This window comes from Anser brachyrhynchus (genome assembly GCF_964034855.1).
Source record: "Anser brachyrhynchus genome assembly, chromosome: 1".
NCBI classification, from domain to species: Eukaryota; Metazoa; Chordata; class Aves; order Anseriformes; family Anatidae; genus Anser; species Anser brachyrhynchus.
In genome coordinates, this window is record NC_137694.1 from 14,745,071 (window position 1) to 14,763,342 (window position 18,272).

General features: G+C 45.4%; 1 protein-coding gene and 1 long non-coding RNA gene across 2 annotated transcripts; both read right to left on the reverse strand.

The window, feature by feature from the left end:
- Positions 1 to 8,325: 8,325 nt before the first annotated feature.
- On the reverse strand, positions 8,326 to 11,085 carry LOC308188305. The gene is made up of 3 exons (XR_013945378.1): positions 10,349 to 11,085; positions 9,846 to 9,920; positions 8,326 to 9,620 (listed from the first exon to the last, which is right to left on the reverse strand). It is a non-coding gene; the product is annotated as an uncharacterized lncRNA (long non-coding RNA).
- A 2,006-nt stretch (positions 11,086 to 13,091) lies between these two features.
- On the reverse strand, positions 13,092 to 17,597 carry SYPL1 (synaptophysin like 1). Its single transcript, XM_080594122.1, has 5 exons — positions 17,440 to 17,597; positions 16,592 to 16,710; positions 15,974 to 16,178; positions 14,942 to 15,130; positions 13,092 to 14,068 (listed from the first exon to the last, which is right to left on the reverse strand). The coding sequence occupies exons 1-5, from the start codon at positions 17,506 to 17,508 to the stop codon at positions 13,940 to 13,942; spliced, it is 711 nt and encodes a 236-aa protein (XP_080450248.1). The 5' UTR covers positions 17,509 to 17,597; the 3' UTR covers positions 13,092 to 13,939.
- Between the last annotated feature and the right edge of the window lie 675 nt (positions 17,598 to 18,272).

The window sequence follows — 18,272 nt, forward strand, 5'->3', positions numbered from 1 at the left end:
TACTCAGTGGCTTGGCTTCTTTTCTTTTCTGATGAGAAAAAGGTGTTTTGGCATCAAGGGACTGATCTCAGCTAGGTGGCAAAAGAAAATACTTGGTTTAAATTCAGCAGAGACAGTAAGTTAAGATTCTGTCATGCATATTGTTTTTTGTCATACAACAGAGGACCTAGGTGGGGAGGCCCAGGGTAATTTCACTAAGGATCCTACACTTTACAAAACCACTCTTCACAGTGCTGCAACCCTTGTCTGCAGCCTAAAGGAGTGGTTTGGCTCGGGAACAGCTTTCCTTACACGCACCAAACATCTTGAGTCAAATGACATTTCATTGAGCAATCAGAAACCCAGCGTGTCATGAACACAATGATAGAGATAGGAAAGAGTGATTTATGGTCTCTGGACATGTTATCAGTTTACTGTGGCTGTGGTGGTTGTTATAGCGTTGTTTGACCTTCCAGCACCAACAGGGCTTGTCACATTTTCAGAGCTCCAACCCACCATTGTTTGCATTCATTTGCTGTAAACCACAGAATCGCAGAATCGTGGAATGGCTGAGGTTGGGAGGGACCTCTGGAGATCATCTAGTCCAACCTCCCCTGGAGCATATTACCCAGGACTGTGTCCAGATGGCTTCTGAACAACTCTGGGGAAGGAGACTCCCCAACCTCTCTGGGAAACCTGTACCAGTGCTCAGTCACCCTCGCAGTAAAGTTTTTGCTCATGTTCAGACAGAACTTCCTGTGTTTGTGCTTGTTTCCTCTCATCCTATTGCTAGGCACCACTGAGAAGAGTCTGGCTCCATCCTTTTGACCCCCTCCCTTCACATCCTTATACAAATTGATTAGAATCCCCCCGAGCCTTCTCTTCTCTAGGCTGAACAGGCCCAGCTCCTTCAGCCTTTCCTCATGTGAGAGATGCTCCAGTCCATTCACTTGTTTTAGTAGCCCTTCTCCAGACTCACTCCAGGAACCTCATGTCTCTCTTGTACTGGGGAGCCCAGAGCTGGACACAATATTCTAGGTGAGGCCTCACCAGGGCTGAGGAGAAGGGAAGGACCACCTCCCTCGACCTTCTGGCAGTGCTCTTCCTAATGCACCCCAGGACACCATTGGCCTTCTTGGCCACAAGGGCACATTTTGGTTGGACCAGATGATCTTGGAGGTCTTTTCCAACCTTAATGATTCTATGATTCTGTGTTTGCTGGCTCATGGTCAACTTGTTGTCCCCCAAGACCCCCAGGTCTTTCTTCACAGTTATAGGCACTTCCTTGGCTGCATGCACTTGCTGGAGGAATCGCCATGAAGCCTCTCAGGTCACTGTAAGTCTCCCCTTCCCCCATCTCTCTTGGTTTAAAGCTCTCCTCACCATGTTGGTAAGGACAAAACTCATCAACAACAACACACCTTCTGCAGAAGAGGTGACCGTCAGCCTCTGCTCCATGGAGAGGCCTCAGGCACTTGCTGCAACCTGAGGCTGCGGCGCTGCACCCGCTGCCAGAAGGTCTGGGTGGGTGGCAGCCTCCGACACGGTGGGCACAGCAACTCCAACAGCTACGGGGGAATGAGCTCTGCAGCGTGTCAAACCATGACATGGTTGCTGAGGGAGCGTGCACTGCTAAGATGGGAGGTGAAGCGGCCATCTTGTGCCCTCCTGTGCCTGCTGCTGGGTCTGCTGGCTGCCTCTGCTAGCTGCACTCGGTGGTCACCGAGCCTTCCTTCGACGAGGTGCCCTCCCATGTGAGCTGCCATGCCATGCCCTGTTCATATGATATATTTAACCTCTGAGTAGGTGGTTCTCCAGTCACTTAGAGAAGTTCTGCAGTAACAGGTAGCTCTGTTGTAACTCTAATCTCTTTGTCACTGCGACATAAAGGTACCCACAGGCACAGCTGGTACCTACACACGTTAAATCTTCGTTACCTGAAGAAGTTAACTGCATCGTTTTCATGATTTTTTTTTTAAAGTTTATTTTCCTGGCATTTCTCTAGGGAAGCTAGATGAAATCTCCCTCAATTTCTCTCATTCCACTTTTGTGATTAAGAGATAATTACCCCTTTTTAAAGAGGAGGCAGAAACAGGCTGTCATTTCAGCCAGGAAACTTGGAAGGAGATGGATAAAAACTCATCTTTGTTTACTGCTGTTCCTGCTGCTGAACTACGCAAACTTCCTTCCTTCCTTCTCAGGAAAAAAAAAAAAAGCCAACAACAGCGTAACATGGTATCACAGCATGCTGTGAACATTCATGTAAGCAGACTCATTGTCACGGCCAACACTGCTGGTGCCGCAGTCTCCCACAGCTGGCCAACATCTGGGTGAGAAGCAGATACCCTGGTGGTGGTGCTTGCATACTCTAGCTTCTGAGCAACAGACAGCTACAAAGAGGCACCACTGATCTGCGAGCTGCAAGATCTAAGAGCTAATACTGCCCAGGATGCCTCCATCCAGCGGAGGTGAGCCTAGCTGGTGCATTCAGCCTTTTGTGGGACAGGTTCCTACAAAATATGTCCTCTCACAAATTCCACACAATTTGCTGCATGGGGAAGCAACATGCCGACCCTATTACATGCTTCCTGACTCACAGTTAGTTTGATAGGTGCAATGCTGACCTCCAGCTTCATCTCATTCTTCATCCTGATCTTCACCTTATTTTGCCCGTGCCAAAACTACTTCCAGGTACTCCTTGCTCAGAATCTACAAAATCAAAGAACATGACGTTATTTGAGCATCAGCTTTACGGAAAAGCAGCATAATTTTCCCATCAGCTGCCCCTAGTGCTATTGACTTTTTTCCCACTGAAGGAATCAAGAACAGCCTCACGTCACACCAAGCTGAAGCCCAGCAATTCATTTTAGTCTCTTTTGTAGAGCAAAAGCAGAGAAGCTAGTACTAGTACTGACTGACCTAGATGTACACTTATTATTTGTATGAATGTGACAGATACTTGTGCTGTGCAGTACAGCTTTAAATATTAGAAACCTCATCTTATTGTTAAACCAGCTTTTGTTCTTTTTTCATTCAGAAGTGTCTTTGAGAACACAGATTCAGTGTTGAAAACTGCCACTAGATGGACTGAGAGCAAGGATTAGAGTAGGCTCTAAACAATAAAAGCATTTAATTATTGGAACAATTAGCTAAGACTGTGGGACTTTTCCACCATTTGAATACTTCAGAAGTCAAAACCAGCTTCTGTGTGCTGGAGAAGGCCAGACTAGATGATGCGAACAGCTTCTCTAGTCTTCAATAGCTCTACTAGTCTCTGTGCATATAGTTTACAAGGTGTGAATTTTGGTGCCATGTATTTTATAGTAATGGCATTGATAAGCTGAGACTCTAAGAGAAAGAAAAGTGTCTGATGGTTCAAGCAGGGTGGCTGAGGGCACCAGTTCCTGACCTCCAGCTGCTTGTTACACATCACACATTAATTTTATCCAAAGTCTACACAAAGCAGTGTGAGTTCTGTGGCAGTGTTTGATTGTTGTGTCTCCACACGGTAGCTTTGTATTAAAGTTGCTACGGAAGTTTCAAGAAGGATTACGAAAGAGCACGGGTCACTCTTCCTCACTGGGTCTAGTTCCCCCCCCCGCAGTTTGTGTGAACATATTGCTGTGTTTTTGGTTCTTTTCTCCAAAGCAAATACACTTCTAATGCATAAATGCTCTGCTTTCATGTTGCTAGCAATACCAATTAGCACTTGCAGTAAACATTGTAAGTCTCAGCTTCTGGACATGTAACTTCACTTTTATCAAGGAATAAAAAAGTGGTGATACTGTATTTGTTCATGGACCTACACAGAACAGTTTCAGCTGCAGAGATGGAGAATGTCTGCCCAGGCGGCTGCCACTCTGTGACTGCTCGTCAGGAGCAGATGGGGCTGGGACCCCCTCAGACAAGGTGGTGGTCAGACAGGGGGGACAATCCTCCTCTTGAGCAAAGTATCTAGCTGCTGGGTTATTTGATGAGACCCAGATTGCAACACCATAATGGAAATACGCAAGCGACCACAACTGCACTTCGCATGTGTCCCAGGTCTGCTGTGTTTATCGCTTGCCTGAGATCTGCAAGCAGAGCAGGCCCTTTGCAAGGCTCCAGCTGAGACGTGCCAGCATCTGGGACGTGCTTGGTCTGAGCTAGTTGCTGCAAGCTCCCCGTGTAGTCACCGGGGAGACAAAGGCACTTTGGGGGTTATTTATCTCATTGCAAATCAGTCGTCTGTCTGGAATCGATCAGATGAGCTGCACCCTAAGAGCAGCTCTCTCTGGCTGCCTAGATCAGATATCGATGCCTACACGCCAGACACACCGAGTCAGATCAGCAGAGCCTCAGCCCAGGGTGTTCAGGGTGGGTCTGTGCTGCTGCACCCGCACCTGAGGAAGCTGCAGATCAGCAGCAAGCAGAGTGTGGAGGTCAGCTCGGCTCTGCTGCTGCTTGCTCAGATCCCAGGAGGAGAACAGGCACCTCTGCCGGTGCTCTGCAGTCTGCAGGCTGCTTCCTGGGACCTGCCTTTGGGGTCATTCTGCATCTGGAATGATGCGTGAGATGTGCTTCTGAGCAGCCAGGTAGAAGAGCATGGGCCTGGCCAGGAGATCAAAGATGACAAACACAAGCTTCAGTGAGTTTCTGCAGCAAGCTCCATATCGTGTTGTTTTCACACTTGAAAACAAAACAGACCTTACTCTGAGTGTTATTCAAGGATGCCATTGTGTTGCAGTTCTCCGGCACCAAACTCGGCCCAGTTTTGCAGTCGTGCCTAATCTCCTGTTCCATCCCGTGGTTACTGGTGGGGGATATTCCAACAGGGCAGTAGGGCTGTGTTTGCGCAGGATCTGCCTGGCTCAGCCCTGCCTATCCAGCGCAGCCTGCCCTGCCTGGGTGTCCAGCACCACGCAGCACCCCCTGGTACCCCTCAGCACCCTGCGACACCTCATGGCACCCCATGATATCTGATCGCCTTGCCAGAGGGACTGCGCGTATCCAGGTGAAAATGAGCCGGCCCACCAGCACCCCAGCTTGTGAAGGCTGCTCCAGGGAGCTGGGGAGGTCCCAGTACCCCCAGTACTCCCAGCGACAGCCTGACCTTCGTGCTCCCACAGCATCGCTGTGACCGGTGCGGGACCAGGCCCCGAGCACCCACACTGGGCCCCTGCAACACCCCGAAACACACCGCTGGAGAGCGGGCTCCATCCCTCCCCTTCCCCCAGGGCTTTCCCCAATATTTCTTCCTGCTGCAGCCTCGCACTACTCCTGAATTTCCAGGAACCTTCTCCCCATGGCTTTTTGTTTAGGGGCTGCTGTGTGGAGCCTGGGCCCTAAAGCGCAGCTTTAGCGGAGCAACACTGACCCCCAGCGGCTCGGCTGCCTGCGGGGCTGGGAACAGGGCCAGGGCGGCCTGCGACGCGGGGAAATTCGACTTTCCCTTTTATATATCTATCTGTGTATATATTTTTATATATATCCACACAGACACACACACATAAATATATATAGCAGGTGGGTGCAGTGCAGCACCGACGCCAAAAGGCTGCCGGCCAAGAGAGAGGAGAAGGAGGTTGCAGAAGAAAGGCAGAAAGAACAAGTAAATTTGAGAAAAAAAAATATTAAAAACATCCGAAAGAGTGAGAAAAAGGGTTGTAGGACACCACAGCGATGTAGATTTATCAAGTAAGGAATGATCCCATTACAGGATCATGTTACAGTGGAGCAGGCTGGATCATTTCTGGAACAATCCTGCTTCAGCCTGTACACAGGACCAGCAAGGCTGCAGCTGGTGCCTTTTTCCTTCTCACCCCCTCTCCCCATCACTGCTGTGCTTGGTGTGAGGGAGCCAGCTCAGAAGATTGATGATGAACCAAAGCGACAGATGTTTCAGATCAACATTTCGGTGCTGTTCTGACAGGTAAGTCGGGACAAAGGTGGATGGTCCCGGGGATTTCCTCATGCACAGCCAGGGTTGAATCAGTGTCATACCGTTAGGTGTTCCTGCAGAGGTCCTGCCCCATCACTGACCTGGAAGCAGCATGAGTTTACCCTCTTAGCAAAATTAAGCAACAGGCAGCCCCAACCCTTCAAAGTCCTGCCCGTTTGGAGGCACCAGTGCTGACGCATGGCAGATACAAAGCTCTGTCACTCCAGGCCGAAGGCCTGCTGCACTTGCTGTAGATCCATACGAATAACTGTGCTGCACCTGGAAGAATAGGGTCACGGTCTCTTGAAGAAGAAAGCAGAAATTCTGGGGGTTTCCTGCAGCCCTCCTCTATTTCCAGCAGGGTTGTGCATGCAGCGCACACATCAGCCACATGTAAAAACAGTCGGTCAAGAAAGATCAAAACGAAATTATTGTTTCCTTGATTAAGAGCTCCCAGGGCCTCAGGACAAGATTAGAATATGTGCCCTTTGGCTTCTTTGATTTAGCAATGCATTTCTCAGATTTACATCCTGGTCTAGCTTCATCCTAGAGATGCTCTTCATGGAGGTGAGTGCAAGCCTCACAGGTGCCAGTGCCTGCCAGTCCTTTCTCATTACTTTTGATGCACAGTCTCTGTGGAAACTAAAGCTAAAAATAATCACCCTTATCTCCTCTACTGGCATGCATGCTATTCTTCTCTAACCATAACTGCTTGATCTACCTGCATTCATGATATTCTGGGAAGAAACCCTACCAATCCCATGCCTATTTCTGCAGCCTCTGAGTCCTACCCAGCACCAGCACCTACCCTGCTGCTGGTGCTGTGCCTGGGGTCATTGCTGGGACTCTGTATTGAAGATGCCTTGTATGCCACTGCTGGGAACGTCTGAAAGCCAAGAGAAGTTCAGCCCTGAGCTTTTACAGCTCGATGGACTACAAAACTTTTTTTTCTTTTTTGTTTTCTTTTTTTTTTTTTTCTTTTCTGCTTTGGACCCATTATTAGCATATTGCTTCCTTGTTCCGTCTTCTTCTTCTTCTGATTTGGAATCTCTTCTTTGCTGGCCAGTTCACCAAGCATCAGTGTGAAGTGCTCAGTTTAATTGCAGGCTGTTTCCGAGGCATAAACGTGGCTTGTTCCAGGCATGCTACAAGCACACTGTGTCAGTAAGGAGCTTGGGGGCAGTGCTGGGTCCTTGAACGGGGGGCAGCTTCCAAGGTGCACTGTTCCATGACGTCTTGTTAAAGAATAGCACAGTTTGGATCTGATGGCATCACAGCCTCCTCTTGTTGAGTTCACACTAGGGCGTTGCATGGCACCAGAAAAAAAAAAAAATGGGTTTCGTCAGCTAGCCAGTGTGTGCCCGTCACGGTTTGCCCAGTCTTTTTTCCCTTTGCTGGACACCAAATGTTAGGTCCTCCCCTGCAGGCAGAGACCTCAACAGGCCACTAATGCCACCCAAATGATGCCAACTGATCCAGCTGAAGATTGGAGCGATGTAAGAGAATAAACAAACAATCAAATAAACAAAAGCCCCAAGACCTTCTGGGCCACGGGGACCCATCTGTGGAAGAAGGTGCATGCCATCTCAGCCTGTAGGACAAGGGTGATGCAGAGTAAGTGTTCTCCAGTTATTGTGGAAACCATGAAGTGAAACTTGAGAACACAATTCCCATATTACTGTGACTGCTGTGGGAAGCAACTACAACATTTTGTGCTGATAGAGCTAGTGTAAAAGCAGAAAATGACTGCTTTGATCTGAAAACTGTGTTTTAAAAGAAAATCCTAAGAAACCTGAAAAGGAGTACCGTCTAGCGGCTCAAAAAGGTAATAGTGAAATATGGTATTTTCAGTGCTGAAAAGGGGAAAAATAAACCTGCAGAAGCAGAAAATGACAGATTCCAGCAGAAGGATTAACATGCATAGTGCAGCGACTCGCCCTAGAGCAACGGAGAGCTCCAAGGGAACCTGATCATATTAAATGCGAAGCTAAAATTAGATGCTTGCAAAAGCAGATCAGGATGCAAAAATTAAAAATAGCTGCTGTATCTGCAGAAAGTGGCGGAGAATTAGATTTGAAGTCAGCAGAGGAAAATGATTTAGGGGATGATATGCATAAATGGTAAAAGAAAAAGGAGCTGGGAACAGCGGCATGTGTAACAACTGATTGCACACCATCCAGAGGCGGGGAGGTGCAGCAGGTAAAACTGTGGTTGCTTCACGATGCAAGAAATGACCCAGGGGATTTGGGACAGACAGCTGAGGATCTTGGGCCACAGGGAAAAAGCAAAGCTGAGGACTGGAGAGCGCTACTTCTAGAAAAACTACATCAAATTTTGGATCAAATTGAAATGAAGTGTGTAAATTTGTTAGCGCTTGTGCTGCACCAGCTTTTCCTTAGCCTGAGAATCAGGCCTGAAGGGATCAGTACAGAGCCTCCTTGATGACTGCATTAAGTCAAATTGCCCAGCAGACAGGTAAGAAGGAAATGCAGCTGGCAGCACTAACATAAATTCATAAGCCAAGAAAAGATAGAGTGCATTTTATGAATAAATGAGGGATTGCTCGGATTTTGGCAGGATGTAGTGTCGAGTACAAACCACTCACTGCTGATGGGGCAGAGGTAGCTGCAGTTCTCCTGGCAGCAGCAACACTGAGCTAGGTTCCTTCAGCGGAGGATGAATTATGAGATGTGGCAACCCAAATACACCTCCACTATTTGCAATTAACACTGGTGTCAAAGGAGAAGAGGGAACCCATCCTTAGGCATCCCAAAATGCTGGCAGGATTCTGTTCTTGGCCGTGAAGTTCCCTGCTGGTATCCCACACTGACCCCCCAGCTCCATTTTCCTGCACCGCCACCATCCAGCCTTTGTTCCTGCCATGGGTTTCCGATCACGGTGCCTCACGATCACACCGTGTATCGCACCTCAGTTCACCTGCCAGGGCTGCATAACCATAGCTTGCTACCAGAAGGATACAGGCAGTCTGAGAGGATTTTTATGAGCTTGCTCCACTGATGGCTGCAAGAGAGATTGCTGCCAGCTGAGGACACCTTTCGAGATCTGGCAGATTTCCAGGCCCTTTGTTCCCTCTGTACAGAGGGATCAAGCACACTGCAGCTCCTGTTAGCAACAGTGATTCTTGTGCAGTCGAGATAAAGCTGGTAAATCACTCAGCAGTCTTTCTTTTTTTTTTTTTTCTTTCCCCGCTCTCATGAGTAAATAAGACACCGAGCATCTCGGCGCTGCCAGCGTGAACGTGATGTCAATTCAAAGGCAAAGGCTTCTCAGCCCTTTGTGGGTGTCCAGTGTAACTGAGAGCAGCTGCTTGCTCCTGCTGCACGACGCTTTCCATTTCATCCCAGTGGCAGGACTCTAGCAGACATCAAAGCAAGCGGTGCTCTGCACCAGTCCCTCCCCTGCACAAAGCAGAACAAGCCTTATCCTAATGAACCAGAAGGGGACACGTGCCTGTTGTTTCTTTTTGAAATCTTGCTGGCTGAGGACTACACAGCACATCCACCTCAGCCTGCAGAGCCAGGACACTGCTAACGTTTATCTGTGCAGAGCACGCCACGCGTGCAGTCATCAGCTTGAATTTCTTCACAACATAACGCTGTATCTTTTGGCGTGTATTTTACCAGTTGTAGTCCTGTCTGCTGTATTTTATCTCTCTGCCTTCTAAGGGAAGCACTCCGGAGATGAGATGCACTTGTTTCATCTACAAAAAGTGCAGGAGAAAGTTTCAGCCCTACTGAGGACAGAAATGCCTCTTCATAAAAAACCTTCATGAAAACAGACCGAGTGCACATTAAATTTAAGTTTTGGTTGAAACAAAAGCATTCCAGCTCTCTTTTGGCTTCAGCTGCTGGCTGGACCTTAGCCAACGAGGCATACACCGACCTAATCCATTCCTGCTCTCATGTGCAAAAATACACACAATTACCAGTTTATAACTAAGCTGCTCGAATGTCTCCAACAGCGCTGTTTGGGACACAGTCAGTTTGTCACGGCACCGGAGCTGCAGGTGGTAGATAAATAGACGGGAACTTGCTTTTGTTAAAAACAATATTAAAGGTTAAAAAACAGTTTTATACGTACCATATATAGAATTACATGTGATGAATTATATAAATTCATCATTTTATATTTGATATATTTTATATTTTATATCAAAGAATTATGAGATTGGAAAGCTTAATTAGTCTATAACTGGCAGGGTTTTTTTCCTTGTGCAGTAAGAAAACTCATAGAAGTTTTAGATTTTAGGATGAAATACATACTTTAAATAAGCATAATGCAAGCAGGGAGTCTCTGGTTGAAAATTTAAAAAAAACAAACAACACAAAACAAACAAACAAGGGACAAAAGCAAACGATGCATCAGATGTTAGAAAAAAAAAGAACATTACAAAGAAGAGACCTCTGGAAAAAAAAAACTTGGTTCAACCTTGGTCAAAGCAGTGCTAACTTTGATCAGGTGACAAACACTAATGGGCTCCAGGTTTAGCTTTGGAATTAAAAATACAGCAATGGAATTACTAAACCTTCTAAATATTATCTTCCTGATAGAGTCACTTGTATAAGGCTGTCTTAGTTCATCATGATGAAATAGCACATGGCTTTTGTATCTCAGGTGTCTATAATTCTGATAAGAAAACAACAGCTGAGGAGGCTCAATTGTTTTGACTTAACCATAAAAAAAAAAGAGAGAGAGAAAAAGAAAAACCAAACAAACAAAAACACACACACACACAAAAAAAACAGCCCTATGTGCAGCAACTACAGGTTTTTTTTTTTTTTCACTAGCTCTTCTTTGTTTCTCTCTTCCCAACTATACATAGCAATATAAACATACTGTTACAAAAGAAGCCATCAGTGACAACTGTCAGCTCAGGGCAGTGCTAGATAATAAATGAAATCTCTTCAAGGAGGAATGAGGATTTGAGGCTTAAAGTTAGAACTTGGAACATGGAATTGATACAAGAGAAGAGGTCAGAAAGGACATCACAAGTCATTTTTTTGGCAGGAGTTATGAAAGACAGGAGAACAGCTAATGTAAGACCATTTCTAAACAATGCTTCCTTGTATTTATAAACAACTGTCTGGCTCAGTACTTTCAATCTTGATAAAAGCTTCATGTTCTGCATTAGTTAACACCTAAGCATTGTAATTACTATACATGCAGCCTTTCCAGAAGATTCACACTGTATTTATAGCTCGATGCAATTCTGCTGCGTATGACCTAGTAGCAGAGATTAAAGAGAAGATCAGGCTCATCTTTTAACATCAATAATTCCAGTGAAGCTTCAAGACCCAATTAAAATTACTAAAATGACAGAACAGTAACCCAGCCAGGTGTCATCTTCTGATCATTTAATGCAAAGGAAGTGCCAGGAACATAGGACTACGAGCAGAGCATACACATCGTGGCTGATTTGCATATAAAATAGGCCCAAGGAAGTTTGTGGAGATAGTTCGGTCAATCAATGTGTTAACACCAATCACCAACTGCTTGAAGACCTTTGAGTGTGAAGTTAACACAAACATCATTGCCAAAGAACGAGGTTTTGGTGGTTTCATCTGTCCTTTAGATGAAAGCGTCTGCAGAGCACAGTTTGTGCTGGATGGTTCTAAGGAATGCCCACAGTAAGTGACAAAATGGGCAGCAGCAGGCAGTTGTAGTCTGCAAGAGTAACAAATAGTCTGCAAAACAACAAACCCACCAGAAAAACAACTGAAGGCATCAGCGTAAGAACTCCTCTGCAGCACAGTTAACTCATTCAGCTAGCACAATCAGCAATAGCTAAAGCCATGTCCCAAAAGCTGAAAACCTAGTGCATTCGCATCTATCACAGCAGTAAGGATTGAAGGCACATTTGTCATACTATTTTTATTAGAATCTTCAGCGTGAAAGTGTATTATCAGAAATGCTGTAGCTGTAGCATACTGAACAATTAAGATTTGTGTTACACACACCATAGCTTGCATATGCTTATTTGATGACACAGTTTAAAGGAATCAGAGAGATTGAACAGGAGTTTATTAGATTAATCAAAACAAACATTCTTTCTGGGAAATTCACGAAGTCAGATATCTTCACATGTGTAGTGGGTTTACATGGCAAGGTTTTGGTAGCAGGGGGCCATAGGAGTCGCTTCTACGAGAAGAATCCAGCAGCTGTCCCACGTCAGGTAAGGGCCCTGCCGCTGGCCAGAGCCGGGCCAATAAGCGATGTTTTTTGCGCCTCTGTGAGAGCAGATTTAAGAAAGGGAAAAAAAACTTCTGTGGAACAGCAGCTGGGAGAGCAAGGAGTGAGAAGCAGCCCTGCAGCTCCCAAGGTCAGTGTAGAAGGAGGGCAGGAGGTGCTCCAGGCAGGCAGCACAAGTTCCCCTGCAGCCCATGGAGAGGCCCCTGGTGGAGCAGGCTGTCCCCCTGCAGCCCATGGGTCCCACATGGAGCAGATCTCCACGCTGCAGCCCGTGGAGGAGCCCCCGGTGGAGCAGGTGGATGTGGCCTGGAGGAGGCTGCGGCCCATGGAGAGCCCCCGCAGGAGCAGGCCCCGGGCCGGAGCTGCAGCCCGTGGAGAGGAGCCCACGCAGGAGCAGGGGTCTGGGGAGAGCTGCTGCCCATGGGGGACCCGTGCTGGAGCAGTTCGCTCCTGTGGGATGGACCCCATGGTATGGACCCATATCTGGAGCAGTTGTTGAAGAGCTGCTGCCTGTGGGAAGCCCACGCCACATCAGTTTGGCAAGAACTGCATCCTGTGGGAGGGACCCCACAGCACAGGGGATGAGAGTGACCGAGAAGAGTGGTGGAGACAAAGTGCTATAAACTGACCACAAACCCTATTCCCCCACACTGCTCGGGGAAAGGAGGTGGAAGAGGGTGGATGGGGAGGGGAAGGTGTTCTGTGTTTCTGGTTTCTTTCCCTGGTTTCTCACTTCTTTACTAAAGTTTATTGCCTATTACTAACAAGCTATCTCCCTACTCTGAGTCTGCTTTGACCATCACAATAAGTGTTGAGTGATCTCCCCATCTTTATCTCAACCCTTGAGTCCTTATCATTGTATTTTCTCCCCCTTTCCTTTTGAGGAAGGGAAGTGAGAGAGCAACTAGGGCGATGCTCAGCTGCCCACCCATGTAAAACCACCACAACATGGCTGTCCACAAGAAGGCTCAAGTAATGCTCCAAGTAAGTGTAAATAAACTGAACAGTATCAAGGACTAGGTCATATTCAGATAACTGTATTCCTGTTCTTTCAGATACAAAGACTGCCCACACAATGAGTTTCTTTATTCATAGAAACCCCACCATTAGCTATTAGAACACAGTAGCTTGGGTGTCTAAAGTATTTGTGAAAGTATTGAACCATACTTTGTTTTAATGTTTAAGTCAGCTATTGCACATACGTCATCTTTGAGAAATGATCTTCTATTGAAACTCAGCTGTCTTCTTGTCCCAAGCCATTTAATAGTGACATATTAAACACAGAAATAACACCCTTCCAGTAAGACTGGTTGACAGATTTGATACAGTAATCTGGACCATCTGCAAACCCATGTATGATGCCTACAACTATGACGCAGCTACAAGTTTTACGCCTATGGTTTTTGCAAGGTACCAATCAGAGGAGGCAGCTGAACTACATTTGCATGGGAATTTCACACACCCTAGTTGCATTTACATTTCACTTTCATTAAAGGCTTATTAGAAGTAAATAGGTTGCAGTCATAACCCAAATACAGTTGCTCCTTACCCATCCCTCCTATGAGGGTAACATAAGAACTCTCCCCAGAGCATCAGTAACCTCAATATTTTGCTCTTCAAAGATTGTACAAAGCTGTGCAGCTTTTTGTTAAGGTATAATATATTTCAGGATAACATTTCAGTTGAAATTTCAAAGACCCTATGTCAAGCTAATAGTCTGCGCAGACTTCCATTTTGTACTATCAGTTATTACTGAAAGAAATCCTAATAGCTCCATGCTCTTGGCAATGTGATGTGAAGGTAGAAGCACTTCAAGGTATCATCTCATTTTCATATTCTTTGAGCTGGATATATTCCTGCAACTTGAGAAATTTTGTTTGACTGGTTGCGCAAGTTGGTGTCCTTGTATACAAACGAAGTACTTCCTCCCCACAAAACGATATTAAGTAAGCCAAATACCTGCAAGTTAAGAGAAAAAAGGTGAGTTTAGGCTTAAAAGAACTCCCACACATCAAGAACACAGAATATGACTTCAAAACAAGCCAGAAACAATAGCTATCTCTGGAACCTCTAATTGGGAGGAGACACTGGCACATGCTTTCAAATATTACAGGGTATTTTAAATAGACTTTGAAAAAAAAGTCAGATAGTCAACTTATTCCATACAAAGGACAGTTCTACAAGTTTTCTTCAGTCCCTCAGTACCTCTGCATATGCAGAGCACATGATTGATTATTGGGCCAACAAATTATAACAGTTCTAAAAAGCAGAATTTACTAGGAGAATCATACAATGAGCCTCATTTGCCCTGCTGTGAGGAAGAGTACTGCCTATGACTATGAGCACTCCATACCAATCATTGTCTTATAAAGGAACCTCTGATGTGTGAAAGTTCGCAAAAGTTCACGCGCTTAAGAAAAAAAAGCTACGCTCAGCACCAAATGGAAAGCAGGAAGCATAGTGTTCCCTCCATACTTACATAAGTCAGCAAGCCATTTGGGTGGCTGAGCAACATATGAAGGTGCTCTAGGCTAGAGACAGAAATAGTATGGCAACTTAAGTGTGTATGGAACTATCATATCTAGTAATTCTAAAAGACAGACCCTGCAAGTTATTTCTGTTTATTTCCTTGAAGAAAGAAGTTTCCTTTAAAAATAAGGAAAAAGGAATACCAGTCAATGTTTACCACTGTATTAATAGGTCTGAATGACTGATATCCCATAAAGCAATCTTAAGTTGAAGCAACACATAATCAGTAGAATAGGATTCTCAGGTACTACTGACTAATTCTGTAACATTTATTGTACACCATACAGTGCAAGAAATACATACCACAGACGCATTCAGAGTTCCCATTCTGGTCACAGAAACAAAGTGACAAGTTGTTCCTGGTGCTTTGCAAGAGTCAGTTTGTGAAATAATACTGGCCCCCGTGGATATTTTGATGTCAGCAAGTGCCGTTGACCAAGCAAAAGTACTGACTAGCCACAGAAAGCTTATTATGACAGTGACAAATAAGTCCTACAGAAGAAAAGCATTCATTATAAGGCTTTAAAAAATTGCATGAATGTACACAAGAAAATAAGGCAGAGACTATATCAGTTATATCAGAATAACCACATCAGTACTAACGAGCCCAAGCACATTTAGACATTAACACTACTGTAATTACAACACAAGTTATAATCTGTTGATTATCAACTGCAGAACTGTGTATGCTTATGCTTGATAAATACAAAAGGCAATCTGATCCTTTGGAAGAAATTAGTTTCTAAATCAGACGCCTGACACTTGTTTATAAAAGTTGAAGTTTCACAAAGCTAGGGTACCAGCAGGGAGAAGAAAGCAGATAATTTAAGACTAGGTTGCTGATATGTGAAGACTTGGCTTGAAAGGTCACAAGATCCATTTTTTGGCATGCTCTGGAATGTCTCATCCTGAGGATCAAGGATTTAGTATTTAAGGTGAGTAAAATTCACAAGATAGCAATTTCCCTCTGCTACTCACATCTGCACAGCAGGTGCTCTACAGATGGCAAATTCCTAGTGACTAACAGAAGAGGCTCCCCCTACAGACCAAACGCATATTCAAATACAGGATAACGAAGAAGGCGTGAAGACACTGTTCACTTAAGAATGAACTTCATTCCAGTCTCTGACTCAGTAACAGGATAACATGCCATAGATTTCCATTTTCTGCTAGAGTGCTGTAGCTACTGATGCAAGACATTCGGTTCAAGCTCCACCTATCTTTTGGAAATACTGAATATTCATAAATTAATTCAGGTACTCTTGTGTTAGCACTATTTCCCATCTCTTTATATTTTTAGAAGGCAAGGCATTAAAATATCGTAGTATTACTTACAGTTAGTGGAAACTTGCTATTGTGTTGATACACATCCTTATATCCAACGTATACAACAAGGGCAGCAATGCAGTAGAGTAATACCAACACTGCAAGTGTAACAAAGAACTGCGCAGAAGAGGAGAAGTTGCCCACGAGATAGCTGTCAGTCCAAGTACCACCACAGCGTTTTGGATCTGGTGCATTAAAAGCAACAGTATTCAGCCTAGAAAAGATGATACTTCATGTGGTTAGAGCTTGCTATACAGCAAAAACATCACAGTCATGCCTCCAAACTACAAACTGATGAAGAAAGACTGTTAAGACTGTTGTTTTGCTGATTAAATCATTTTTGCAGCTTTTACACTCTGCTAGGATATAGTTTAAGGTAGAGCAATTTAAAGCAATAACAGAACCAATTGTCCGCTCTAACTACTTGTTTTTGTAGGGCACTGACAATCACAATGCTTTGAGCAGTTATAACTAAATATTCACTTTTTTAGCTACCACAGAGAAAGTCAGGGGGGCTTACTTTAAGTATCTGAATTAACAGTGTAAGCAATCATGAAGAAAAAGACAGATGAAAGCAAAGTAAAGATAATCAGCATATAATGAGTAACAACTGAAGAGAACACTCACCTGAATGGATATGCAAAAGCAGCTGTTACAGTTTTGTTCACCACACCCTTGCAGGAAACTAAAAGGGTAATTTCACCATGAAAGCCTCCGCAGGTTGCAAAAGCAAAAAAGGAAAAAATCTACAGAAGTTCACACACAGCCATATTAATATACATCACCAGAGCTCAGAGGAAACAAATCCAAACTTTTGGCAAAAATAGCTAGTGAAAGAGTAAGCAAAGGATGAAGCTAGTGATGGGAAAGCATTATGTGATGTCAAGAGGGAATGGAAACATTGAGTTTCTATAACCAAGAAGAGAGAGCAACATAATTAGTAAGGCAATTTGAAAGTTTGTTTGCATTTTTCTCAGCTTTATAGCAGAAGTACCTTTTAAAATTTGAATGCTTACAGGGAAAAGCCAGCACACCACCTCTCAGTTAATAAGCATTTTTAAGAGTCTCAGACACCCACAGCTGTACATTAAAGCAGCTGGAAGCTGCACACTCAAGAGCATCTCTAGCTCTTGCTTTCCCTTTGTTCACTAGCAAAGCCTCAACCCTCCAATGAGGAGAACACAAGATTCCAACACTGGGCAGCACAAGTTACTATAATATTTGTAATTAACACATAATCCTATTAATCTACAGAACTGCTTTCTTCCCTCCCAGCCAGAGGAGCTGGCTGAAGAGCAGCTTTGTTGAGCAGCCACCAGCAGCAAGACAAATCAGGGAGCCAGCAGCCTGCTAACACACACCTCATCAGGCCTGCCCCACTTAGGCATGGGAGCAAAGCGAGGCCCAGGCCAGAAGGAGAAACAGCCTCATGAAGGAAACAAGGCCTCCCCCAGGGTCTTCCCAGCCCCACTCACCCACTGAAGGACCTTTATGAAGCCCAGGGGCTCCAGCAGCATGCCAACGTCCACCCGCAAACCAAACATCCTGAAAGACAGCAGAACAGCCTGCAACAACCACAGAAACCCACACCAGCACCACCTTCCCCAAGGCACTCCTTTATAGAGCCAGTGGCCCTGCTCCACCCCACCCTACCCCGCCAATTATGTCACACTGGAGGTAGCCCCATCCAGTTACCTCATACTGGGATGGCCCTGCCCCTTGTTACGTCACACTGGGGTCCATCAGCCTCAAATTAGAGGGAAAGTTCAGCTGTGTGGGGTGGTTGCTGCTGCCATGGAGGGCCTTGTCTCCAGGTGGGGATCCTGCTTGGGGAAGCAGTGCAGTAAGAGACACAGGAAGGAACAGCTTCGGCCATTTTGTGAAATACGGCAGCAGTGACTACGCCAGGAGGCCAAGGGGGATGTGCTCAGCTGAAGTTTGGTGAAACCACAGTGAGGCCCTGAGTGCTGTGGTGTCAGGGCTGTGTGTCCTCGTGGCCAAGCCATGCATTAGGAACAACGGGTAGTGGCCAAAGGACAAGCATGCTTCAGAGCGCCCTGTGTGCCATACCTGGATTTGGGACTTACTGATCTTATTAGATCTTATTAGAGTAGTCAGCCGTGCTTTGGGCAGGGGACTGGGTGAGGTGATCTCCAGAGGTCCCTGCCAACCTGAGTGACTCTGATTCTCCAAGTCAGACAGGCCTGACGTGCACTGTCCTCTTTCACAGCGTACCCCACGCAAGAGAAGTAAAACTGCACACAAAATACTGTCCACTTTTTTTTTATTTTTTATTTTTTATTTTTTT